Source organism: Aulonocara stuartgranti (genome assembly GCF_965226115.1).
Source record: "Aulonocara stuartgranti genome assembly, chromosome: 13".
In the NCBI taxonomy this organism is placed as follows: domain Eukaryota; kingdom Metazoa; phylum Chordata; class Actinopteri; order Cichliformes; family Cichlidae; genus Aulonocara; species Aulonocara stuartgranti.
The window spans coordinates 33,383-61,187 of NC_138949.1; the positions used below are offsets into that span (position 1 = coordinate 33,383).

The 27,805-nt window shown below is 45.2% G+C and overlaps 1 protein-coding gene across 2 annotated transcripts; it reads right to left on the reverse strand.

The window, feature by feature from the left end:
- On the reverse strand, positions 1-27,761 carry eml4 (EMAP like 4). 2 transcript variants are annotated; one of them, XM_082556845.1, is made up of 24 exons: positions 27,555-27,761; positions 23,306-23,491; positions 23,089-23,209; positions 21,581-21,772; positions 19,888-20,028; positions 19,735-19,760; positions 19,536-19,571; positions 18,810-18,933; positions 18,319-18,468; positions 18,162-18,231; positions 17,904-18,005; positions 17,722-17,817; positions 17,505-17,639; positions 14,414-14,549; positions 13,029-13,177; positions 12,781-12,906; positions 12,538-12,675; positions 12,394-12,461; positions 12,219-12,307; positions 11,732-11,829; positions 4,430-4,517; positions 4,218-4,316; positions 3,954-4,084; positions 1-2,044 (listed from the first exon to the last, which is right to left on the reverse strand). In XM_082556845.1, the coding sequence occupies exons 1-24, from the start codon at positions 27,577-27,579 to the stop codon at positions 1,589-1,591; spliced, it is 2,982 nt and encodes a 993-aa protein (XP_082412971.1). In that variant the 5' UTR covers positions 27,580-27,761; the 3' UTR covers positions 1-1,588. The 2 variants fall into 2 exon arrangements, with proteins under 2 accessions (XP_082412971.1, XP_082412972.1); XM_082556846.1 differs by lacking the exon at positions 21,581-21,772.
- Positions 27,762-27,805: the final 44 nt, after the last annotated feature.

Sequence of the window (27,805 nt, forward strand, 5' to 3'; positions counted from 1 at the left end):
TCTGTTTCTAAAACATTTATTTGCATTTCTTGTTCAAATCTTTAGTACAGTCCGTCCTCTGACAGGAATGCATGAGAAAAAACATGATTGGCTCAAAAACAGTCACATGAACATCATCACTGTCTCTGATGAACGCTCAAAAGTCCCCATCATGGCCCCACCCCTTCATGACCATTCAGGTGGGCTCCTGAACTGTGGACAAGCCCTTCAGAGACAAGTGTAAAAACATGGTATTAAAAAGGCAACAACATGAACAACCCAACACCACCCCTCCCTTAACCCACCTGAAAGGCCACGGCCCTGGAGTGACATCATCATGCCATCATTCAGAAAATATTTAACAGATGTGGTCCAGAAGCGACAAAAACATCACCAGCAGTCAAAATCACTGAAACCAGGTAATCAGAGGAGGGGAGCTATTATTTCCTGTCACCTGATTGGATGAGAGATGTGTGGCTGAGTGCTTTTACAGTGTCGCTGAGGAGCTGCTGCCCCTAATGGTGAACAGAAATATACACAGGTATCTGCAGTATATACAAACAGATCCTCAGAAGGAGACACGTCTCTGATCACCGGCCGTCAGATCAATAAAAACATTCACAGTTTTACTCTGGAGGTTGACTTCACGTTCCACATTTCACATTCTGATTACTTCCTGTTTACAACCCGATTACTTCCTATTTACATGACTGTACTCTGGAAACAAGCTCACATGTCTGAGGCTCAGACATGTCATCTTTGATTTTAATCTGAAACCACCATGTTTTTGGATTCAAATTCACACTTCCCGTGTTTCACATTAAAAGCTTCATGCCATTGCTTCCTTAAAGCTTTTATTCTGAAAAATGTGTTTAACCCTTTCTAAAAAAAAAAAAATCCACCAATAATCATTTACATTGTTTAAAAGACAAAAACAGGATTATTTTGGGGGTCTAAATACATTTTGGAAAAAAAAAATCAGGAAAGTTTTAAGACTTTCAGATTCTCCCCAGCCCCACAACACTTCCTGTTCCTGAAACACAGGTGTGTGTGTGTGTGTGTGTTCGGAAAACGCTCCCCCTCCCTTCGCTTCTTCTAATGTGACCTTCCAGATGTTTAACTGTGACCTTGAGGTCTTCTTATTGCTGAGATCGCGTGATCTGTAGGTTTCAGACATTTGTACTTCTTGTGGGGATTCTTATTATTATTGATTAGAATTAATAACTATTATTAGAACTCAGAGTTTGTTCACATTCAAAGCAGCTGAACCCACTGTGAGTAGCTCCTGTGAATCATGGATGTTCAGATTATTTATCACTAACCACTGCAAGGCTGAAGAAAACCAAAATCAGACTCTCAGGCAGCCTTTTGAACTGTCCCATTTCTCTGGTTTCTGACTGTGTGAAGAGTGGAGGTTTATTCTGAAGTAAATCAGAGACAATGACATCCTCTGGAAGTTTCTATCGTATTAGCCGTCCCATTAACATGCTGAACTATAACCCTAAACTGAACTGAAGCATCATAAAACCCAACAGAATCTCTTCGTTTGCAAAGCCATCCTCACTCGGAGCACAAGTGTGCCTGGTCCCCACAAAGACGCACAAACAGTCTACGATGGCGGGGTCAGAGGGGGCAGCCCCTCGTCGCTGGGCGTAGCCGTATCATCACTGGGCTCCAGACTGTCCTTCAGGCTCACCGTGCTGTCTGAGGGAGGCGGGGTTGACTCAGAATTGGGTGGTGTTAGCTCTGATGAGGGTGGAACTAATTGTGTAGGGGGCGGGGTTTCAGGGGAGGGTTCCTGAGTCCCATTGGCTGTCGGAGGAGGGTTGGGTTCCTGCGAGTGGGTGGTTCCAGTGGGAGGGGGTGGTGCGAATACAGGCTCAACTCGGCGGGGGGTAGAGTTAGAGATGATGCTGTCATTGAGGGACAGCGAAGACTTCTCAACCAAACGCCACTGCATTATGCTGGTGTCCTTCCCGCCCGTCGAGATGAGGTAACTGTCGTCATACAGGAAGGCCACGTTGGTCACATGACTACTGTGGGCGCTGTACTTATGGCTGGGGGCCTGCAGACAAAAACTTTATTAACAGAGCTGATGACACTGACATTTAGAATAGTCACACCCAAACCCTTTTACCTCTAATCAACACTCAGCAATTGATAAGGAACAGCTGGGTGGCTGTAGCTCAGGTACAGCCACCCGGTGGAGCAGGTCAGCTGCTGATCGGAAGGTTAGTTGTTCGATCCCTGCCTTCCCCAGTCTGCATGGGCAAGATACTAACCCCAAGTAGCTCTCTGATGCATCCATCAGAATATGTGTGTGAATGTAGTTAGAAAGCAGTCAGTGTAGAGCAAGTGCTTGTGAGAATGTGTGTGAATGTGGCTTTGAGTACTCCGGGAGAGTAGAAAAGCTATATAGCTAATACAAGAATCAGTCCATTTACCATACCCCAATTATCTAATATCCAATGTGTACGAGGGTTCACGTGTGCACTGCAGACCTGCTTTTGGTTTACCTGCTGATTGACCAATCAGCAGGACACTTCTGGAGCGCCAGCTAGTTGAGGTGTTTGTGTCTGACTGGAAGCAGATGTCAGAACAAACAGAGGACACACTGAACAGATTAAACCTCTCGGCTGGCTTGGGAACAACTCTGTGTCCCACCAGAACAGTTAGAGGAGGAGAAGACAGGGAGGTCCTGGGATCTCTGATCAGATGGCTGCTCTCAACTCAGATCTCAGTCTTTGAAACCATCCATCCATCTTCTTCCGCTTATCCGAGGGCCGGGTCACAGGGCAGCAGCCTAAGCAGAGAAGCCCAGGAGACATCCTTGTCAGATGCCCGAACCAACTCAACTGGCTCCTTTTGATGTGGAGGAGCAGCGGCTCTACTCTGAGCCCCTCCCGAATTGCTTAACTCCTCACTCAAAGGGCGAGGCCAGCCACCGTTGGGAGGAAGCTCATTTCCAACAACTGTATCCACGATCTTGTTCTTTCAGTCACTACTCAGATCTCGTGACCATAGGTGAGGGTAGGGACATAGATCAGTAAATTGAGAGCTTCGTGTTTATACTCAGCTCTCTCTTCACCAAGACGGACTGCAGCCACTGCACCAATTCGTCTGTCGATCTCCCGCTCCCTTCACTCGTCACTCGTGAACAAGACCTCGAGATACTCAAACTCCTCCACTCCGGGGCAGTAACTCATCCCTGACCTGGAGTGGGCACTCCACCCTTTTCTGGCTGAGAACCATGGCCTCAGATTTGGAGGTGCCGATACTCATTCACACCGCTTCACACTCGGCTGTGAACCGTTCCAAGGCGAGCTGGAGGCCATCAACTGTTGAAGCCAACAGAACCACATCATCCGCGAAAAGCAGAGATGAGGTTTTGAGGCCACCCAAGTGAAAGCCTTCCGCCATTTGGCTACGCCTAGAAATTCTGTCCATAAAAATTATGACCAGAATCGGTGACAAACGGCAGCTCTGACGGAGCCCATCACCCAGCAGGATTGACTCCAACTTATTGCTGCCTATGTGTACCAAGCTCCTGCAACCGTTGTATAAGGATTGAATGGCCTGTAGCAATGGGCCAGACACCCCATACTCCAGAAGTACTTCCCACAGGGCACTCCGAGGGACACGGTCGAATGCCTTCTCCAAGTCCACAAAACACATGTAGACTGGTTGGGGAAACGCCAATGCACCCTCGAGTATCCTTGAGAGGATAAAGAGCTGGTCCAGTGTTCTGCGACCAGGACCGAGGAAAACCGCATTGTTCCTCCTGTATTTGAGGTTCGACTAACGGACGGACTTGCCTTTCCAGCACCCTGGCATAGACTTTCCCAGGGAGGCTGAGGAGTTTGATCCTCCTCTAGTTGGAACACACCCTCCGGTCCGCATTTATAAAGTAAGCCTTTGAAACCATTTCAGTTTGACGATTAGCATTTTCAAATGTGTGTTTTTATGTGTGTCACCTTGAAGGTGGAGCATGGGTAGGCGAACAGGTGAACTTTACAGAAGTCGTCAGCCAGAGCGATCACCTTCCTGTTGTGGGACCTGATCAGAGCATTGATGTCGGTGCCGTCTGAACCCTCTGGCCAAACACCTGAGATAGGCAGACAGAATTTCAGAGTTAAGAAAGTTGTCCTGATTCAACAGTCAGGGAAGTATAAACATCTTCAGAATAAACACCCTAACACACACACACACAAATACACACACTCTCCCATTGTACTGACCAAACACATGATATCCCAGGACACAGGTGTAAGTCGCCCAGTCGATGTCTTTACACTCTGAACGATTTCTGATATATTTACAAGCGTTTGGAACGTCCCCTGAAAACAGACATCTGTCACTGTACATCAACAAAATACTGCAGTATTACAGTACTCTGTGATAACAGTACACAGTACTGTAGTGCCAGAGCCTATGATGAGAAGGTACTCACAGTAGAGGATCTCGTAGTCTCCAGAGTTGGACATGATGAAGTTGTTGTCAGGTGACCAGTCCAGGTGGGTGATGTAGCTCGAATGTCCCTGTTGAAACATTTAGTTAACTCATGAACACACCTGAGCACCACCACAAGTGTTTCCAAGTTTAACCCACAGAGGAGCTACATTCAATCTTGTAAAGTGGAATTTGTAGTTAAGGAGAGCAAACAAGGGCCACTCTTGCTTGTATTGTTGTTGCTCCATGAGCCGCAAAGGAGAGCAAAGTTATGACACACAAAGAGTTAAAGTGAAACATAGTGTTAAAAACAATGAAAAGTTTCACTGTTGTCTGTGCTTGTCATGCTACATTTTATTATCTTTGAAGTGTTTTTACTGCAGTTCTCCCGTTCAGTCGGTCTCTGCTCTTTTCCGGCCCACTTGCAACCAATCAACATTAGGCAGTCGCTTACGTCATCCGCTTTGTCGAACGAACGGTTAGGATCTTGGAGGACTCCTCTCCTCCTCTCTGTCCAACCGAGTGGGACATGGATGGACACGTTTGTGGGACCATAAATCCCGCTTCAGAGACCTCTCCTCTCAGGTTCGCCTCTTATCACAGTAACTTGCACATGTGAAATTAACATCTACCATTAAAGTTACGTTTGGAGGTGAGGTGAGGCTTTCAAACCTAAGAAATCTGAACCAACTGCCAAGCACATAGTACCATTAGGGTTGGGCGATTGGACTAACATATCGGCTATCGACGATATGCTGAGCCCATCGACGTTATTACATGGGCGATTTACAGTGTTGGGAGTACCGGAATACATGTACCGGCATTATGCATTTAAAATACAAAATATGAGTAACTGTATCCCGTTACAGTTACTGTTTAAAAAGGTGGTATTCAGAATACAGTTACTTTGCAGAAATAAATGGATTACACAGCGGTCTTTTCCTGTTTCATATGTTAGGCTATGGTCTTTCTATTATTGGTAATTCCACACCGGTGGAAACCCAAACAAAACACACATTAAGAGGCTGTAATGTCTGTGTCTCAATCTCGCGGCCCATGGTGGCGCTGTCACTTGGTGTTCGCTCGCTCTGCGGTAGAGTATCACTTCCTGTTCCTGCTCAAACACAGTGGTGTTTCTGAGTAGCTTATTTGCTTAGCAATTTAATTAACAACTTTTAAATACATTCTTTTTCATAGTATAATCTTCACGTGCTTCATCCGAAGCACACTTTCTGTGTACTCACTACCTAATTTATAGCCAAAGTATTCACTCACTGTCTCTGTACTGTTTCGCTAGCTTAGCTTAGCTCGTAGCCGACTCGTTAGCACCATGGCTACTTCACCTGTCCCTCCTGCACTTTCTTGCTCATTGTGTCAGATGTTTAGTTACTCCTCGGCCTCCTTTAGCAGTAATGATATCTGTAACAAATGTAGCATATTTGCAGCTCTGGAGGCCAGGATTACTGAATTGGAGACTCGGCTTCGCACCCTTCATTCACCCATAGCTAGCCAGGCCCCTGTAGCTGGTGCAGCCAAAGATAGCGTAGGCCCCGCTAGCTGTTCCCCGGCAGACCCCAAGCAGCTGGGGAAAGAGGGTGGCTGGGTCACGGTGAGGAAGAAGCAAAGTCCTAAACAGAAGCCCCGGGTACACCACCAACCCGTTCATGTGTCTAACCGTTTTTCCCCACTCGGCGACACACCCGCCGGGGGTCAAACTCTGGTAATTGGCGATTCTGTTCTCAGACATGTGAAGCTAGAGACACCGGCAACCATAGTCAATTGTCTTCCAGGGGCCAGAGCAGGCGACATTGAAGGAAATTTAAAACTGCTGGCTAAGGGTAAACGTAAATTCAGTAAGATCATAATTCACGTCGGCAGTAATGACACCCGGTTACGCCAATCGGAGGTCACTAAAATCAATATTGAATCGGTGTGTAACTTTGCCAAAACAATGTCGGACTCTGTAGTTTTCTCTGGTCCCCTCCCCAATCAGACCAGGAGTGACATGTTTAGCCGCATGTTCTCCTTAAATTGCTGGCTGTCTGAGTGGTGTCCCAGAAACGATGTGGGCTTCATAGATAATTGGCAAACCTTCTGGAGGAAACCTGGTCTTGTTAGGAGAGACGGCATCCATCCCACTTTGGATGGAGCAGCTCTCATTTCTAGAAATATGGACAAATTTATTAAACCCCCCAAAATATGACTATCCAGAGTTGGGACCAGGAAGCAGAGTTGCAGTCTTACACGCCTCTCTGCAGCTTCTCTCCTCCTGCTACCCCCCCAAAAACCCATCTCCATAGAGACTGTGTCAGCTCCCAAACAGACAAAAAACAAACTAAAAACCAGCAACAAACAACTTAAACATAAACAATTACAAAGAAAGAACAAAGTATCCACATCTGAACCAAAGAGTAAAACAGTGAAATCTGGATTATTAAATATTAGGTCTCTCTCCTCCAAGTCTCTGTTAGTACATGACTTAATAATTGATCAACAAATTGATTTACTCTGCCTTACAGAAACCTGGTTGCAGCAGGATGATTATGTTAGTTTAAATGAATCAACACCCCCGAGTCATTCTAACTACCAGAAACCTCGAAGCACAGGCCGAGGGGGTGGTGTGGCAGCAATTTTTCACACCAGCCTATTAATTAATGAAAGACCAAGACAGACTTTTAATTCATTTGAAAGCCTGATGCTTAGCCTCGTCCACCCCAGCTGTAAAACTCAGAAACCAGTCTTACTTGTTATCATCTATCATCCACCTGGGCCTTACACAGAGTTTGTCTGATTTCTCAGACTTTATATCTAATTTAGTTCTGAGCTCAGATAAAATAATTATTGTGGGTGATTTTAACATCCGTGTAGATGCTAAAAATGACAGCCTCAACATGGCATTTAATCTGTTATTAGACTCAATTGGTTTCTCTCAAAATGTAAAAGAACCCACCCACCACTTTAATCACACTCTAGATCTTGTTTTAACATATGGCATAGAAACTGAACATTTAACAGTGTTTCCTGAAAACCCTCTCCTGTCTGATCATTTCCTGATAACATTTACATTTACAATAATTGATTACACAGCGGTGGAGAGTAGACTTTATCAAAGTAGATGTCTTTCTGAAAGCGCTGTAACTAAGTTTAAGAATATAATCCACCCACTGTTATCATCTTCAATGCCCTGTACCAACATAGAGCAGAGCAGCTATCTGAACGCTACTCCAACAGAGGTCGATCATCTTGTTAATAATTTCACCTCCTCACTACGTACGACTCTGGATACTGTAGCTCCTGTGAAAACTAAGGTCTCTAATCAGAAGTACCTGACTCTGTGGTATAATTCTCAAACACGTACCCTAAAGCAGATGACTCGTAATCTGGAGAGGAAATGGCGTGTCACAAATTTAGAGGATCATCATTTAGCCTGGAGAAATAGTTTGCTGCTTTATAAGAAAGCCCTCCGCAAAGCCAGAACATCTTACTATTCATCACTGATTGAAGAAAATAAGAACAACCCCAGGTTTCTCTTCAGCACTGTAGCCAGTCTGACAAAAAGTCAGAGCTCTTTTGAGCCAACAATCCCTTTAACGTTAACTAGTAATGACTTCATGAACTTCTTCACAAATAAAATTTTTATCATTAGAGAAAAAATTACCAATAATCATCCCACAGATGTAATATTATCTACAGCTACTCTTAGTACCATTGATGTTAAGTTAGACTCTTTTTCTCTAATTGATCTTTCTGAGTTAACTTCAATAATTACTTCCTCCAAACCATCAACGTGTCTTTTAGACCCCATTCCTACAAAACTGCTCAAAGAAGTCCTTCCATTAATTAATTCTTCGATCTTAAATATGATCAACCTATCTCTAATGATCGGCTATGTACCACAGGCCTTCAAGCTGGCTGTAGTTAAACCTTTACTCAAAAAGCATCTCTAGACCCAGCAGTCTTAGCTAATTATAGGCCAATCTCCAACCTTCCTTTATATCAAACATCATTGAAAGAGTAGTTGTCAAACAGCTAACAGATCATCTGCAGAGGAATGGTTTATTTGAAGAGTTTCAGTCAGGTTTCAGAGCTCCTCACAGCACAGAAACAGCTTTAGTGAAGGTTACAAATGATCTTCTTATGGCCTCTGACAGTGGACTCATCTCTGTGCTTGTCCTGCTAGACCTTAGTGCAGCATTCGATACTGTCGACCATAATATCCTATTAGAGCGATTAGAACATGCTGTAGGTATTACAGGTACTGTGCTGCAGTGGTTTGTATCATATCTATCTAATAGACTCCAATTTGTTCATGTAAATGGAGAGTCCTCTTCACACACTGAGGTTAATTATGGTGTTCCACAGGGTTCAGTGCTAGGACCAATTCTGTTTACATTATACATGCTTCCCTTAGGCAGTATCATTAGAAGACATAGCATACATTTTCACTGCTATGCAGATGACACCCAGCTCTATCTGTCCATGAAGCCAGATAACACACACCAATGAGTTAAACTGCAGGAATGTCTTAAAGACATAAAGACCTGGATGACTGCTAACTTTCTGCTTCTTAATTCAGATAAAACTGAGGTTATTGTACTCGGCCCTGAAAGGCCTAGAAATATGGTATCTAACCAGATTCTTACTCTGGATGGCATTACCTTGGCCTCCAGTAACGCTGTGAGGAACCTTGGAGTCATTTTTGACCAGGACATGTCCTTCAATGCACATATTAAACAAATATGTAAGACTGCGTTCTTCCATTTGCGCAACATCTCTAAAATTAGAAATATCCTGTCTCAGAGTGATGCTGAAAAACTAGTTCATGCATTTATTACTTCCAGGCTGGACGACTGCAATTCATTATTATCAGGATGTCCAAAAAACTCACTGAAAAGCCTTCAGCTAATCCAAAATGCTGCAGCAAGAGTACTGACAGGGACTAGAAAGAGAGAGCATATTTCTCCTGTTTTGGCTTCCCTTCATTGGCTTCCTGTTAAATCCAGAATTGAATTCGAAATCCTGCTCCTCACATACAAGGTCTTAAATAATCAGGCCCCATCTTATCTTAATGACCTTGTAGTACCATATCACCCTATTAGAGCACTTCGCTCTCGCTGCAGGCCTACTTGTTGTTCCTAGAGTATTTAAAAGTAGAATGGGAGGGAGAGCCTTCAGTTTTCAGGCCCCTCTTCTGTGGAACCAGCTTCCAGTTTGGATTCAGGAGACAGACACTATCTCTACTTTCAAGATTAGCCTTCAAACTTCCCTTTTTGCTAAAGCATATAGTTAGGGCTGGACCAGGTGGCCCTGAATCCTCCCTTAGTTATGCTGCAATAGACATAGGCTGCCGGGGGATTCCCATGATGCATTGAGTTTTTCCTTTCCAGTCACCTTTCTCGCTCACTATGTATTAACAGACCTCTCTGCATTGAATCATATCTGTTATTAATCTCTGTCTCTCTTTCACAGCATGTCTTTTATCCTGTCTTCCTTCTCTCACCCCAACCGGTCGCAGCAGATGGCCGCCCCTCCCTGAGCCTGGTTCTGCCGGGGGTTTCTTCCTGTTAAAAGGGAGTTTTTCCTTCCCACTGTTGCCAAAGTGCTTGCTCATAGGGGGTCATATGATTGTTGGGTTTTTCTCTGTATCTATGAAGCGCCTTGAGGCGACTTATGTTGTGATTTGGCGCTATATAAATAAAATTGAATTGAATTGAAATTGAATGTCACCTCTACTTGCAGCCCGCATAATGACGTAAAGAGATATTTTTAAAAATTATTTAATATGAAGGCAATAGGCAGAGTGTTACAGGCATAGCCCTAAAGAATGTAGCCATATGGACAGTGTAGTCCAGTTGTAAGTATTAAGACACTGCAAAAAGTGCAGCCTTACCTAATGTCCACCTACTGTTACTCATTTATATTAAGATTTAAACATCTAGTTGGTGTTGGTATGGAGAGTAACCTTCAGTAATAGTAATGAATCACACAGCAATAGTACATTCATGTAGCTGTAAAAAGATGATAATATATTAAGTAATCCAAAGTATTCAGAATACGTTACTCTCATTGAGTAACGTAACGGAATGCATTACAAAATACATTTTGGGGCATGTAATCTGTAGTGGAATACATTTTAAAAGTAACCTTCCCAGCACTGGCGATTTATTCGTTTGCCCATGAGTAAATTTGATAATAATAATGGAGCGAATAGAAGCAGTCAAAAGAAAGAAAAAAAGATAATAGAGCTCTTTTAACAGCACCCTCTTTCATTTGAGAGCAAATGCCCCCTCCTCAGAGAGCGCCCAAAAGCTTGTTGATGGAGCTGCAGAAGCTGGTGATAGCCTAGCATACTCAGCCGGATGGTGGACACGGACATCCTCATGCAAGTTAGTCAGGTTTGAGTACTTTGCTCGCATTTTACATCCGCACAAGTGGCACACCGCTTTGGTTACATTCTTAGGTTTACCTCTTTCATCCCAAATTGGTGACTTTTTTTATTTATTTATTTTTAGCGCTGTTAGCGTTAACATGCTGTCATCACGACAATTAACCCATCTGGAGCGCAGACTCAGTCAAAATCTCTGAAATGTCTCGCATTTTGGGTAGTTTGTCCAAAGTTTGTTCATTCTGCACTCCAGATGGGTTGAGCAGGTTAAAAATGTTAAAATTTCTGTGTTGTAAACGCGCAAATCAGTCCGTGCATGATTACAGTCGCCCATCGTTGATTATTGAACTGATGATTGTCGTTTGTAAAATTTTTATATATTGCCCAACCCTAAGTACCACGCCCATGGCTCTGGTACATTGCACAAAGTGGATGGAATACAGAAGGACGACAGCCTTCTTCGACTTTTCCTCAAATGAAGTTGAAGCTTGGACATAGCCGCGTGTTCTAGCAGAACAATGATCACAAACACACATCAGAAGTGATTTTGGACAAAGCAGGCTAACATTAAGCTTCTGGAATGGCCTTCCTAAAGTCTGCCCTCAGCACTAGAATATTTGTAAACTATGCTTACAAGCTGGGTCTGTGCTAAGAAACCAACCAAAACAAGCGTTACCAATTCTGCCAAGACGAGCAGCCTAATATCAGTGAGAAAAACGCCCGAAGCTTGTTAACTGATACCAAAACGTTTCGTTACTTATCCAAGTAATTCACCTGCATGATGAACCAATATTTCTCCCACTGAAAACACAATGTCCAGATGAACAGATTTAACTTTTTGGGGCAAACTGAACAAACTAACGGATGCAACAGGGGCAGACAGGTGTTCACTAAGCTGCAATTGGTTTTTTGACTCACCGTGCACTTTCCGTATCGGCTGTATTTGCGTCCTTGTTCAGAGACGTTGTAAAGGTAAATAAAGTTATCGTGAGATCCGACAGCCAGCATGCTTCCATCTGCAGAGAGAGATAGAGAGGTGCAAGCTGAGATTTGTAGTTCTCTCATAACACCGTTATGATCTTCAGTTTAATGAGTGTCCATGTTCAGGGGCTGCGTCCTGTGGCTGACACCGCATACAAGGTGGAGCTCTGTACAGCATCACAAACATCTGCTCTTGTCACCTAGCAACCACATCAATGACAGCCTACATTCTCAGAAATCTCTTAAATTTATTTACTACTGGAAGCCGTTACACAGTAACATGATATCACACCAAGAGGGCTGCCCATTGTTAGCGAACAGATAAAGATGCTCCGAGGTCAGCCGAAAGCTGGCGACCTCCAGACATCTGTTAGGCACACAGCGTGTTCCAGCCACAGCCCGTGAACAACGTAGCTCCACCCACCAATGGAGAAGCGCATCACTGACAGCTGCTCGTTCCCATCGGTGTGAATCCCCACCAGGTCGTTGGTTTCAGCATCCAGAACGTACCACCTGACAGGGACCAGAGGTCAGAGGTCAGACATACAAGGAAAGGATCTTTGAGTTCAGGTAGAAAAAAAACAAAACTCTGTACTGACTTTCCTGATCGCGTTCCTATGGCGACCACAGCGCCACTTGGATGGAAGTCTGCACAGTGTCCGTGTTCCTGAGGAGGAGAAACATGCGATCACCAATGACCAATCGATAAATAATCAATAAATTGCCTCCCCGTCACCACGCACCTTTTCATCCAGCGTGCGACTCCACAGCAGACTGTGATCGCTCGAGTTCCAGAGGCAGACGAGCCGGTCCTGAGCGCATGTCAGAAACAGGTCTTTGGACGGGTGAGCCGCCAAACCCCACAGCTCGTCTGTGTGGCCCTGAACACATCACAACACAGAGGTACTGAAGTTTTCTGGTCAGTGACGCCATGCGATCATGTGACCTCCTGGTCTGTCGTCACTTCCCGGAGGCGTTTTACTCACCTGGACCTCAACCAGGAAGCCATCGTTGAAAGTTCCTCTCAGGATGAAGTTACGCGACGTCCCGACCAGAAACTCGTCCCCCTTCCCCTCAGACACTGCTCTGATGGTTCCATATTGATCTGGGACCTGTGGGGATCAAACGTGTAGCCTCAGTCACATGGTTGACACTTTAGATTTGTGGAGATTGACGGCCGAGATGATGTCATCACAGCTGAGTTTCATTGAGGTGTGCATGTGTGCTGCGAGACCTCGATCTCACGGTGACGTTGCAGTTCGTGGTCCCACAGGATGATTTTTTGGTCCTTTTTTCCTCCAGTCAGCAGCATGCCGCTCCTCATCCCACACATACAGAAAACACTTCCCTCGTGACCATCGACATGATGAAGTATCCGAAAGGCTGCGTAGACAGACACACACACACACACACACACACACAGAGGTGAGTTATCAAACAAAAAAATAAGCTTTGATTAAAGGATTTTTTTTTTTAACTCTGAAAGTTGAAACAGGACGTGGCTGTTCCTAAATCTGAGAAACGCATCGTTCGTCTGTGACACGTCCTCTGGGGGTCACGTGACTAAGTGTTCAAAGCACAAAAGTGACCTCTGAATGAACAGAAAAGTTATGTTTCAGCCGTGACCACGTCACGCACCTCAAATGTTTTCCCACATTTATTAATCTGAAACTCTGATCATGTGCGATGTCACGTCCAATCATGTTTAAGGCGTCCCGACACAGATTTCTGCTCAGGGACTTTTCTGGACTTCCCCATGTCCTCACTGCTCCCATGGAAGTGCAAGCGGTACATGTTGGTTCTTCATGTTTACACAGGAAGTCAGAAAGTATGTTGCTGCTGATGTTCCTACAGGAAGCACCAACGTGTAACGTTCATGTAGATGAAAACAAACTGCTTTAAATAGGTTTAGTTCCTGCACTCTTTTTACAGAGCAGCTCACAAAACAACCAGCGGGAGGCAGCAGATCATAATGAAAACACTTCCTGTTCCTGCAGATTTCCTCCAAAAACCAAGTTTCCTGTTGCTTGTATGCACCAACGTGCTGCCGAGGGGTAAAAATCCATCTCCACTTTCACTGTCTTTTGTCCCCTTCTCAGAAAAAAAGCGCTCAGAGTAGAATTTCAGTAGAAAATCGTTTAATCCCTGGCATCATGTCTCTAAAAACCAGTTTAACAACATGACAAAAACCATTACTGAAACTGGGCCAACACACACAACCTGTTGTTGTTCTGTGGTTTTTCTGTAGTCGGTTGCTTACAGGACTCTGGAGCTGCTGGTTCTGGTCGGTTTAAATCAAACTCTTCACTCTGACATTTTCTGTGACCTTAAAATCAGCGAGACTGTCATTTGCTTTAGCATCGAACTCTGAAGCTGTAAAACCTGTCGGGATCCGTCTCGTGCAGGGAAACGCTTCAGGGCGGATACCAATGCAAACTCATTAAACAGACCGAGGTTATTTCATTAACAAGGCGAATGCCGTTTTACTCAGGATGAAAATATGCACGTCGTTTCCCTCACAGCGTCTCGGCTTGTTTGTTTCTCTGCTCTGCGGCTGCCCCGTGGCACACACCTGCATGATCTTTATGCAAAACACTGTGAACAACCCCAACCCGATACCTCGAGGCCCCTTCCCGGCCGGGTTCTCCGTGGCGCTCCTGGTCCAGACCAGCAGCCTACCCCCAGAATCTCCAGTGACGATGTCTCCGGTACTCAGAAACGCCAGGCACTGGATGAACTTTGGCTTTTCGTATTTCTAGAAAACAGGAGAAAGCAGGAGAGGAGTGTTGGAGTGAGTTCAAAGAAGGACCCGGGCTTCCTCTAAAGACAAAAAGCTGAGAAAAATCTTTGATTTAAATCAAGTAAAAAGTGTGTAGGTGCAAGTTTAATAAGCTCGATGTTTCTGCTGTGTTTTCATGGATAGCTGCTTTTGTGTTTTGTGGACTCAGCAGCTGTTTCAGGGGATCTGCTGCAGAAATACCACCTTCATATCATCTGTTTAATTCTGTGATAAAGGGTTTTCTTTCTGTCCTCAGCCGGGTGGAGCTTCCTGTTCTCCTGTAGATTTTTACTGATTTTTCCACTAAGAGCAAACAGAGGAAGCGTTCACCATGATCACTTTTTTGACTCCTTTCACTTCATCTGCTGCAGAATCTGTTTATCAGCTCACTGGAATTACGTCACCGAAAGTGAAACCAGCAGAGAAACAGGGATCCGACTTTTCACACCCGGGGGTCCGTCTGTCTTTGCTCCAGATCCAAACATTTAATCACGTACTCACTTCCTGTCGTCACGTACAGCTCGTTCAGCTCAGCAGGCAGCATCACCAGCTCGTGGTTGTATGCCTCTGACTACACGCTGCTTACAGTTTCCCTCTATCACGCTCCAGATTCACCTTTAACCTCTGCAATGACAACTGTTGTATTTTATCCATCGAGTGAGGCGCGTGTGACATTTTGCCATCGCTGGAAAATAAAATCTTAAGTTATGGTCAAAGAAGTGAATTAGTGAGGTCACAGAGACTTCTGAATCCAAACTGGCACAACCACGCCGAACAACCATCACTGCTTAAACTGCTGTGTTTTCAGCCCCTGCTGGGCGTCACTACACAAACCCCGCCTCTAATCAGCTCGGAGCTCCTTCAGCCTCTCTGCGTCTACACCGCATCTTCTCTGCTGTGTAACCACAGAAAGCTGAGGGTTCTTACTGGAACAAAAAACGAAACACTTTTAGTGCAGCTTCAGTTTAAGATCAGAGACCAACAGGTATGAAACCACTGCTTGCTGTCCATTCAGATCACCTGTACCCACCGTTTATTGTTTATTGGGGCGATCGTGGCTCAAGATCGTCTTGTAATCAGAAGGTTGCCGGTTCGAGCCCCGGCCCCGTTGTGTCCTTGGGCAAGACACTTCACCCGTTGCCTACTGGTGGTGGTCAGAGGGCCCGGTGGCGCCAGTGTCCGGCAGCCTCGCCTCTGTCAGTGCGCCCCAGGGTGGCTGTGGCTACAATGTATGTGTAAAGCGCTTTGGGGTCCTTAGGACCAAGTAAAGCGCGTAAAGCAAATACAGGCCATTTACCATATTGTGTTGGTAATAATAATAATAGTAATAATAACTTTATTTATAAAGAGCTTTCAAAGTTCTGTACAGCTATTTGAAAATAAAAAGGTAGATAAATCGACACATAGCAATTAAAGTTAAAAAGATAAGAATTTAAAAAACGAAATGGGACAGAATTAAGACATGTAGGAAAGGGTGAACAAGTGGGTCTTCAGAGCATGCCTGCCTAATATCTTGAGGGAGGTTGTTCCACAAAAACGGGGCACAAAAAGAAAACGCACACTCTCCAATTGTTTTTTCCTGGCCCTAGGAACCTTTAGAAGGCCAGAGTCCTGAGATCGGGGATGGAACATAAAGATGTAAAAGGTCGGAGAGGTATGAAGGTGCCACACTATTTAAAGCCTTGTAGGTGAGCAGCAGGACCTTAAAATCTGCTCGTAGTTAATGAAGAGATCTCAGTACAGGGGTACAGTTTTCGTTAAAATGCGAGCAGCTGCATTTTGCACCATCTGTAAACCTCTAAAACTTTTCTTTGGTAGCCCAGAAAGGAGAGCGTTACAATAATTGGCGATGTTCCTCAAGTTATCTTTGTTATCTCTTTTACATGAGACTCGAAGGAGAGCACCATGTCGAACCACACACCCAAGTTTTTAAATCTTGTCCCTGCAATTTATGACATAGTTGTCAATTTTCAAGATGAAATTTTAGGACACTTATTGACATTTTTGTGGTCCAGTGACCATCAACTCTGTCTTATCAGTATTTAGAAGCAGGAAGTTATCTGATAACCCGAACTTAATTGCAGATAGACAAGATTCTAATTTAGACACCTCAGCACAATGCAAATATTTTTCTTGTAAAACAAAGTGGGGCCTAGCAAAAAAGGTTTGGGAACCACTGGGTTAAAGGAACATAAAGCTGCAGGTAACAATGCGTAACAATGAAAGGTTACATTAAAAGAACACCAAGAGGCAGCAGACACAGAGAATACAGCAATGGTCCAAGTACGGAGCCCTGAGGCACCCCATGGCTCACTGCACAGGTCTCAGAGAGAACTAACAGTCTGACATCTCCCAGACAGGTAGGTTCTCAGCCATGATAAAACATTTCCTGTGACTCCAATAAAATTTTCCAGCCTATCCAATAAAATAGATTGATCCACAGTGTCAAACACAGCACTTAGATAAACATTGCAGAACCAAGAGACGGCGTGTCATGACACCCAGCGTCATCGGTGTGGCTGATAGCGCAGGCATCAGGCAAACATCTTTATTTTCATTGTTCTAAAAGCCTTCGTACACGAAACTGGACACGTTCTAGTATTTGCACGTACACCAAGCGCAAGTTTGTATTTTGGTTTTATTTCAAATAGACTTTATTTGGACAGCAGCTGCTAGTACTGACCAAGGCATTTAAATCTGACATACTGTTACAGACCCCCATCTCAGGGTCAGTCTGTCCCATTTAAACCATATGGTGTTAAATACCGACCTCCCCCGGTGCAATCTTCTTTCCCACCATCAAAGCTCAGCACAGCTTGTTTGGCAACAAATTTGATGGGTCTTTTTTTTGTCAATCACAGGTGCCGATCGTGAATCTATGAGTGCTTAATCAGTGATGAGCACTGTTACAGTTAAACTGCAGAAACTCACCCCAAAGATTCCCTGTTTACGAGCAAGCGCGTTCCCATTCCAGCTCCAGAAAAAGATGTGGGACTTCCCGCAGGTGACGATGGTGTTTTGGTCCGTTGGGTGGAACTCCACAACCAGGACCACATCATTGGTGGTCTGCAAAAACACAGCATTTGAGCACAGGTGGAACACGTTGGAACCGGTAAAAACCAGTGCAGTAACAAAAACGTGGGCTCACCTTGATCTCTGCTATCTTTGACTCCTTTTTCCAATCCCAGACTGTTAACATGTGGTCGTTACTGTCATCAATCACACTCAGGTGCCGACCAGAATCCTGAGAGACACAGCAAGGTTGATGATGCATAGAGCTGCAGGTATGTGAGAACTACAGCTCCCGTGGTGCACCTGGCTGATACTTACAACTTTGGAGAAAGCCAGGGAGCCGACGCCTCGTTCAAACGTTAGCTCACCTATGACGTGGAGCTTGGCCAGACTGACGCTGTCCCAGACATGAACTTGAGCCTGAGAGGGACAGCACCCTTGTCTTAATTGTTTTTATTCATTTATTTAAAAAGTTCTATCCATCAGCAGCTCTCCTGTTAGCCTCGGTTTTCGACTCGTATTTATATTTTCCTTTTGTCTGAAAGTTGACCTTAAAAACGTGGTATGTGTTCTCACCCGTCCATCTTTGTCGACTCCTGCGAGCTGTCCCGTGGCAATCCGGATTTTATCGGGATGGATGGCCAGGCTGACAGAAACAAAAAGAGCAGCTCACTTATCTGTCGCCTCAAACAGCCAATAGGAGAGCAGCAAGTACTACGGAGCTCTTTCTCACCATTTGACGCACTCGCTGTGTCCGAGGTAATGTCTCTGAGTCCGCTCCTCGTAGTTAAACAGAACCACGACCGACGCAATGAAGTAAACAATCTCTCCGGTTGGAAGGAGGTAGATGTTTGCTCTGCAGTCTCTTCCCCGGTAACCGTACCTGCACGAAGTCAAGGAAACACCTGGACAACAGCTGGAGATGTAGTGACATTCACAACAGAGCAGGTGAGGGATGCATGAAGATCTCTGAAGGCCGTGACCTGCTGATGCTTAGACTTTGGTTTTACTGATATACACAGATAACGCTGACCTGCCACACCCGTGGTCTCTCCTGAACTTCCAATACTCTGAATTTTGGCCTGGAATTCTGCATTTAAACACTGAGCTTTTACACATCAGTGTCAGAAAAGTGTTTCACTGCATAACACCTGTTTCATCAAAGCGGCCAATATTTATCACTGCTAAGTGTAAGAGCACTCCCGTGTCCCAGGTGAAGGATACACCCACGCCAGCTTCAGTCTTTCTGGAGGAAGTTCGGTCCGAATGTCGTTGTAGTTCTCCACGTCTGAAGGGATGAACATGGTGATCGGTCGACCACGCATGAACATCTTAATAGCATTCCCCTCTGAAACATTAGACAGACATTCCTCAGACTAGCACAGCAGTCCAACCCCAAAGCATAAATCCCAAACTGCAAAGCTAATCCTGTCAGAGTCTAATGGGTCTAGTTTTTATTGATTTGGCAAATAAATATCGGCATTGAAGCAGATTTGGTTACAGATGTTCTGTCTTTCAGGTGTGACAGTTGTTAGCAGAGGTGAAACAGGCCAAGATCTGAAAGGTGCTGCTGATTTAAGAAGAAAAAAAAAAAAGCAAGACAGATGAAGAAACTGAGGCTTTAAAGCTGTGCAGGTGAGGCAGCTCGGGCACGCGTTTGTGTGTGCGCACGGTGGGTGATTTGTCTGATTGGGAGTGTGAATAAATTTATTTTATTACTTTTTCACCTTATATGGGGGTAAATGATGTCAGGGAGTCAAACACAGGTATGACATCACCTGAACAGCCTGAAGGAGTAAGAGCAGGTGTGCGAGCGAGACTGGCAGCATCAAGCAGAGTGTGAGAGAGCAAGAGAGAGAGCTGCGATTGGTGCAGAAACAGGGAGCGCTCATACAGCAGCCGCTAGCACATTAGACCGTTAGCTTGCTCCGACAGATCGTTACGACTTACCAGCTTGGCTGTTTTTCTCTCGAGTTGAGATTTTGGCTGGTTTGAGACAAAGACACGATCACTGAGAAAAACCAACAACAGACAACACAAACAGCAGCAGCACAGCCTCGAAGACAAGAACGCTTTGAAACGTCTCCGAGGCTTTCTGTCCATTTCTACACACGATGATGATGATGATGAAGATGTGTGTGGTGTTTACCTTGGCTCATGACAGGATCTCTGTGCCTGAAAGAAAACAAAGTCTCACCATCAGTTTGTCAATATAAACACACGAAGGCCTGACAGTCCACAAAACAACGTCTGTACCGCGCGCACGCTTTGTGTGTACTGCACATGGGCTATGCGTCTGTACCTCTCTGTGTTCTTCACCACCTTGGCCAGCAGTTTGGAGGTGGACGCAGCTTTCACCAGTTTGTTCCTGTTTTCATCTGAAGTGTCCCAGGTGCTGCTCTGAGAGCGCTCCATCCCTGAGGACCGCTTCACGCTGGGGCCCCTGAACACACATGCACACAGTGAGTATTGCAGTACTAATCGGGGTTCAGCTTGTAAGCAGGAGGAGGAGGAAGAATCTCTGAGTCGTTTGTAGATCTGAAGTTTTATTTTCCTGGATTTTAAATTTAACTTTTGAAGTTTCTCATCTGATTTTTTAGTTTTTTCAATGAATTTCTATGAGACGGCGATCCAGACCAATCAGTCGTCAGAGACCAAACACCTTCTCCTCCAAAGAGCCAGAGGGACAAAGTCAAACATACAACTCGCAGAGAGGTTAGAGCTGGGATACATCAGAAACTCAAGACCCAGGCTGCATGAGGCCTGCAGGAGGAGGAGGAGTTAAAAAGAGGAGGTCCTGGGATAAAGCTGGGATGAGATCACATTAGTAATCATATTAAAACAAGCAGCAGAGACTAAAGAGGAGCCAGGCAGAGTCAAAGGTCACTGCTCCGAAAGACACACAGTCCTTACCACGTCAGAAATCAAAGGTCAGTACTAAGAAGCAGGCTTTGTGGTTATGAATAAAGCTTTGTGAACGCTTTGAGATTAGAAAGCAACAGATACAAAATGAACACCTACTGACCAATCAGATCTCTGGAAACTAGCATCACCTGAAAGATCCCACAGAGCACCGAGGGTCTCTGGGTTTAAGTTCCTCATCTGCACTCAGACAGAAAACTTTTCTACCATTTAAACATAAAAAGCAAACTTAAACTCATCGTGACTTTTTTCTACCTGCTTATTAGTATGGATGTGTGATATGACCAAAATCTCATATCTCAATATAAGACATCTATCATCCCGACAACGATACTTATCACAAAATTTTTACATTTTCTGTAAATTCTGTGAATCTCAGGCAACTCGACTTGCGTGAAGTGTTTTCAGCTATGTGTCGTGTACCTGGAGTCGAGAGTTACATAAGTTGAAACGGCCACAATTTTCTTTGTGAGTATTTATTACACGGCGTGTTCTAAGGTTTATTTTTTAGCACCTGACGGCTCTTTTTAGCTTCTTGTCCGTAAACACTCTGCATATTATTTCACGTAATTCAGTTTATTTTAAAAAATCTCAGCAGGATCTTCAGCTTTATTGTGAAAGGTTTACGTGGAAAATAAACAAGCGGACGGCGGAGCCACGCGATGGTTTTACCGTTGTTGTAACGACAAAGCATAAAAACAGTCGCTAGTCTGTCCGTAGTGTGGTTATATTAAATATAAGAGAACGAGAGAACTTAGAGAAATTCTACAGTGAAAAACAAAACCATGAAAAAATAAACTGTAAACAGTTTATTTTGCGACACCTCGAAACAAACGATAGCGTAATATGAAATGATAGACGTTTTCATCGAACAGCCCTACTTATTAGCATACACGTCAAATCAGCTGATCAGCAACACCTGTCCATGCTGGTCAGGTGATTCGAGTTTAGGTGGAGCAGAGCAGGACGGTGTGTCCCGGGAGGCAGGGTTAGTAGCTACGTATAGAGTGACATCGGAACAGTGACGTCACAAGCAGGCAGTGAAGCCAAACCGACAAATCACAAAATGAAACCTTTTAGGAGGGGCGTGGCCTTTACTGCTCTCAGAGGAAACAGGTGGTCTCTGTTGCATCTGGGGAGCGGGAGTGGTTGGGGGTGGGTTGGGGGAAAAGGGGACAGGGGATGGGTTTGTATGGTGAGCGATCTCCTCGTGTTCCTGGATCTCCGCCATCTGAGAACGCTGACCATCCTTCTTGTCTGCACCACTGTGGAAAAACCAGTAGCATGAGAAACAGCCTGCTGAGGTTCTGCTGGTTCCACTACGGTTCTGTTGTAGTTCTACTGATGACAGATCAAACAGGCATTCTATTGAGGTTCTAATCTGGTTCTATTGGTTGTCTGCAGCTGCTCACTGACTCGATCTATCAGCAAGTCTTCAGGTACCTTCAGGTGAACGGGCGCTCTGGAGCAAGCATACAGGTCACGTCATAAACTGTGGTGTGACTAGAGATGGGTACCGGTTAGGGTTAGGGTTAGGCCATAATGGCACCGGATCTGATATAAACGGTAGTAACCAGACCGAAAAGCAGCGCACATTTCGGTGCTTTTTTTCCCCCTGAGATGTCACACACTTTGGATTCTAGCCAATCATTTTACCTTTCCGAGGATAGTAGGCGGGCCCAGGTGTGCGTTCTTTTAGAGCAGAGCTACAGATTAAAAACGCCCAAGGCGAAGCGGTCAAAGTCTGGCTGTACTTCACAGCAAAAGATGCAAACTCAGCAGCAACAAGTGCTTTAAGCTGATACTGTCAAAGGAGGTAACACCTCAAATCCGATGAAACACCTGGTGACGCATAGCGTTTTTTAAAAGCACCGTATTTGATAGCTTGCTGCGAGACCTCATATCGAGCACATCTACTGTGGGTGGGTTGCCTGTTATCGACCTGGAGTTAGCAACATCCCCCAAAAACCCGAAGAGGAGAGTCCTGGCCCCTAGCCCTGCCAGTGTAGCAGAAATGATGACGGGTGATGATGGCAGCAGCAGCTGTTCTTCTCTGCGTGAGTAGCTTAATGTTGTTCGTGTGTAATTTACGTTGAGTAGGCTAACCACGTTATTACATTAATGCACGTAAGGTGAACTAGCAAACACCGTCGTAGTTACATGCGGCTGTCTTCTTGTTTGATGGCAGGTACTACCTTCACCCTGGCCAAAAAGGCTAAAATGACCAAAGAAAAAGTGGAAAACAGCTAAACATGAGAGGTTTAGGACAAAGTTTGTGTTTTTTCCATTGTTTAAGCACTGCTTCCAGCCAAGAGTGATACCATAAATCCCCTATAGCTGCAGAAAAGGCTAACATTGTTATCGTTTTACAAAAAAAAAACAGCTGAACATGAGAGGTTTTTGGACAAAGTTTGTGATCTCCATTCAGACCGTTTAAGCACCGTTAAAGCACCGACACTGTTTCAAAAGTACCAGTTTGGCACCGGTATCGGATAAAACCTAAACGACACCCATCCCTAGGTGTGACCTGACATAAATCTGTGTTCCTGGCATCCGCTTGCACGTGTTGCGGCGTTTTTACCTCTTGGCGGCAGACGACACAGTCTCCTTCCTGGTGACGGAGGTGGAGTCTCTCTTACGTGCGGATGTGCCTCCGTTGGCAATGCAGGACATGGAGTAGGCTTCACGCAGTGCAGCTCCACCTGCAGGGGGCAGGACACGACACAAGACTGCAGATTAAAAAGTCTTACGGGCTAATTTCACACCTCCACACATAAAGTTTTAACAAACACACTCACCCTTCCCACCGTGCTGCTTCTTGCTCGCAGAGGCCGCCGAGTCCTCAGAGGCAGCAAGGCGACGAAGGACGTCGGCGAGCGCCGCTTTCATCACTGTCAGCTCGTCCTCCTGCTGCTGGACACGAAGCTCAAGAGAAGACAGACGGTCGTTGACGTCCGATACACTGGCGCCGGACATACTGTCATCTACAGGGACACGGAAGCACGAAGTGAACACAAAGCAAACAGGAAGGTTTGGTTTGGTTTAAATGGCGACTGGGGCAGGAGAGCTGCTCGCAGGCGGCCGCTGTAAAAACCCACGAGCGAAGCTTCAGCGGGAGAAAAGTCAGATTTGTGAATTCAGGTTGACCATCTCACCATGATTGCTGTTCCAGCTAGGGCTGCTCAATTAATCGAATTTTAATCACGATTATGATCTGGGCTTTCAACGATCATTAAAAATGACTGAGCCGATTATTAGCCCCTCCCTGGGTGCTTTACTCTCGCGCTGCTCTGTGTGGCAAATCGAGCGCACCTCTCTGCATTTCGAACACGTGTCACAACAATTAAGAGCAGCGGTCTCCAACCTTTTTTGCGCCACGGACCGGTTTATGCCCGACAACATTTTCACGGACCGGCCTTTAAGGTGTCGCGGATAAATGCAACAAAATAAAACTAGTACCGGTATCGAAAAAAAAGAAGATTTATTCATAACACACGTGAAAAGACCCAGAAAAAACGAGTAAACGATAAAAACAATAACAAAATAACGCTGAAAACCGATAAAAACCCAGAAAACTATACATTTCACACCTGAGCCTCAACTCTCGCGGCCCGGTACCAAACGACTCACGGACCGGTAGGGGTGGGGGAAAAAATCAATACTGTGTAGTATTGTGATATTTTGTTTGCTAATAATGTATCGATACAGGGACAGCAGAAATCGATATGTTGTTACAAAAAAGTTTTCGTGGACTGGAACTCTGACTTCAGAGCATGTTGATCCTTTTTCTGAGCAAGAATCCTGACATTCCTTCACTCCCCAAATGTGTTTAACTTTTTTTTTTGGCAGCAATAAACATGACCGTTTACTTATTTTAATTTAAGACATGTTTTATTTTAAATTTTTATTTAATTCAATTTTATTTTATTTTAATTAAGTTTAAAACTTTTTTTATTTAATGTAAAATTATATTTTGTTTTAATTTACTTTCAAATTCTTCAGTTGCTGAAGGGGCTGCATAGTTTTCATAAATTGCATAGTTCAGAATAGCTATAATTGTACCAGATGGTTGCATCCAGTTAAGTTGGACTAGACTGTAATACAAACCGTTCAGTTTGTCAACAATAAAACTGACTGAAATGAGAGAAAGACTGAGTGTGAGACTTTGTTATTAGATAAAATGAATATTGATAAAGTTTACCTTTATGTACAGAATCTGAATATTGCAAAATATTTTTAAAAATTGCAATAATATCGTATCGTGCATTAAGTATTGTGATAATATCGTATCGCGGGATGTATGGTGATTTCCACCTCTACGGACCGGTACCGGTCCGAGGCCCGGGGGTTGGGGACCGCTGATTAAGAGGACCCGAGGGAAGCTCGGAAAGCAAAGCAGAAGTTATTTGGAGAGGAGAGTGACTGCCGTTGGTTGAAAAGAGAGGTAAAAAAAACTTCAGTGGTGTGGAAGCATTATGGGTTCATGGAGTCAGACTGGATCAAGTAGACACAGTGTGTAAACTTTGCTACAGTGTAGCTGCACCACAGAGCAACACTGCAAAGTTCACTAAACATAGATGTTTACATTTTTCATTTATTTTTATATTGCAAACATTTGCACTGTTATCAGTATTTGCACTATATATTGCACTATTTTATGACAATCTTTAAAGTCATTATTCAATACATTGTTATTGTTAAATAAATATCGTCAAATAATCGAGATCTCAATTTCAGTGAAAATAATCATGATTATCATTTTTGCCATAATTGAGCGGCCCTAGTTCCAGCCTCATCTACTTAGCCACCAATGCAAAAGCAGCACGTTGAATGACACGCCAAGCAACAACACACTGACCCATTGTGGGAAAAATGGAGGTCGAACATGTTTGGGATTCCAATGAAGCAGAAAATCTACGTCTGTGAGGACCATTTCAGTTAGGGTTGGGATTCAGCCAATCAACACTGACGCTTCTGCTCTAGGACCCCCCCCCCCCCCAAAGCTCCATGACCTCAGACTCGTGTATATACAATCAAGATCCAAGATTCTTTATTTGTCACGTGCATGGTTATACAGGTATAACACGCAGTGAAATGTGACCTGATACGCTCCTCAACTGTGCAAAGAAAAAAAAGAGACTACTAATCGAAACCAAACGCGCACTCTCTGCGCTTGCTCCAGGAGGCTGACTGTCCTGCACTCGACCTGGAGGAGGGCAGTCGAACTCAGCTGATCTGTTTATTTGAAGATGGACGAAGAGCCTCGTGATCATAACCTGAAGCGTACAGGTATTTCCCCAAAAGTTGATTCTGTTCATCTGGACGTTCTCAGTGGGAGAAACGTTTCGTCATCATCAGGTGACTCCTTCAGTCTCAGCTGACTGCAAGCTTCCCCAACCTTATAAACAGGACATTTGCACAAAGACTGAAACCAGCACCACTGAAGGAAGAGCATATTGCATACTAATGATCATAAACTGACCTACCAGCCCATTCATTCAGTGGTGCTGGTTTCAGTCATTGTTCAGATGAACTGAGAACATCCAGCTGAACAGAATCAACTTTTGGGGAAATACCTGTACGCTTCAGGTTATGATCACGAGGCTCTTCGTCCATCTTCAAATAAAGAGATCAGCTCCAGGTTGAGTGCAGGATGGTCAACCTCCTGGAGCGAGCACAGAGAGTTTGGTTTGGACATGAGCTCAAAGAAAAAGCTTCTGAAACAAATGTATTTCGTCTCTAATGTTAGAGAAGAAATATGGAGCAGCGCAGAGGTCAGTGCGCGATCGTCCTCTGAGATGATCGAACAAAAGTGTAATAATGAACTTTACCACCTCAATGCAGCAGGTAGAAACTGATGTTCACCAGGAAACTACAGCACAGTGCGACCTTAAAAGATCACATGACAGAAAACACCAGACACGGAGAGCAAAGCTCACCCTTCGCACCAGCACCACGACACACACTTCAAAATGAACTTAAACCAGACGCATTGTTTCTTCGCGCTTCCTTCAAACCTGAACTTGAAGATGGTTCTTATTGAAACACTCAGCCAGTCTGAGCGTGCTCAAAGTGTGGGGCTCGGCGGTGGTTTGGTGCTCCTTTCGCCCCTAGCAGAGGTGCGCCTCATAGCACTTCTGCAGAAAGCAGCTTTGAGCTCTGAGCCAAGTTCTCTGTTATTCTTTCACAATCACACTAAATAATCGCGCTCAGGATTTCAGAGCCATGTTCAACAAAACGCAGACGCCTTCGTGTTTGCACTGAAGCACACATCCTCCTGACCTTCCTTCAGCTTCCTGAGGCAGGAAAACGCCAAGGCAGGAAGATGGCCTATGACTGGACTGAGAGAGAAACACAGACCCAGCAGGACCTGCTCCCAGCACCCACGGAGCCCAGGAGGAGCGAGTAAGACCAATAATGGCGCCCAAACCTGCAGTGCATGTGGACGGGACACCCGTGTTCACACATGGTTACATGAACAAATAAACCCTGAAAGGTTCAACTCCACTGTTTTTAATGTTAATAAAGAAACACTAAACTTCATTTCCTGAGTAAATCTGAACAGCTGAGCTTAAATGTATGTAACTCTAACACGCATGTGCACGCGCGCACACACACACCGAGGTGTGAGGAGTGAATCAATAAGTCATTTCCTGAGTCTTTGTTCCGCAGATCAGAGTCCACGCGTGTGTGTACACACACACACACACACACACACACACACACACACACACAGTGCGGTGTCTAAATTGTGGTTTGCGGCCCTGCGGTTGAAACAAAGCCGAATGTACATTTCTGAGCCCGTCTTGGCTCTCACCCCCCCCCTCAGGAGGTCTCCTGCAGGAGGTCCGGTTCTGCAGAGCCTCCTTCAGAGGAGGCCGTTGGTTTTGTGGCCCTGCAGATGCCGGAGGGGCGGTGCATACTCTCTGATAAATACACCAGTGACACGTGTAAAGCCGCCACAGGCGCGTGCGGCTCCCGCCACCCCGCGGCAGCGCGGACAGGAGAGAGGGCGCCGCTCGGGGCTCGCGCGGCGGCCGGACTCACCCAAACTGCCGGCGAAGCCGTCCATTTTCCGGGAGAAAAAGCGGGAGTGGGGCCGGAGGCCTGCGGGAGGCTCCGCGCACACTGCGGGCCTCCGTCCGGGTTTTCACCGCCGAGACGAGCCGAGCTGCGTCTGTCCCCGCCGAGCCGCCTGCCGGATCTGCCGGTCCACAGGCCGAAGATCCCCCGCTTCGCTGCGGGCCGAAGGAGCAGAAGTGGCCGAGAGAGGAGCGAGATGAGCCGCGGAGCTGCAG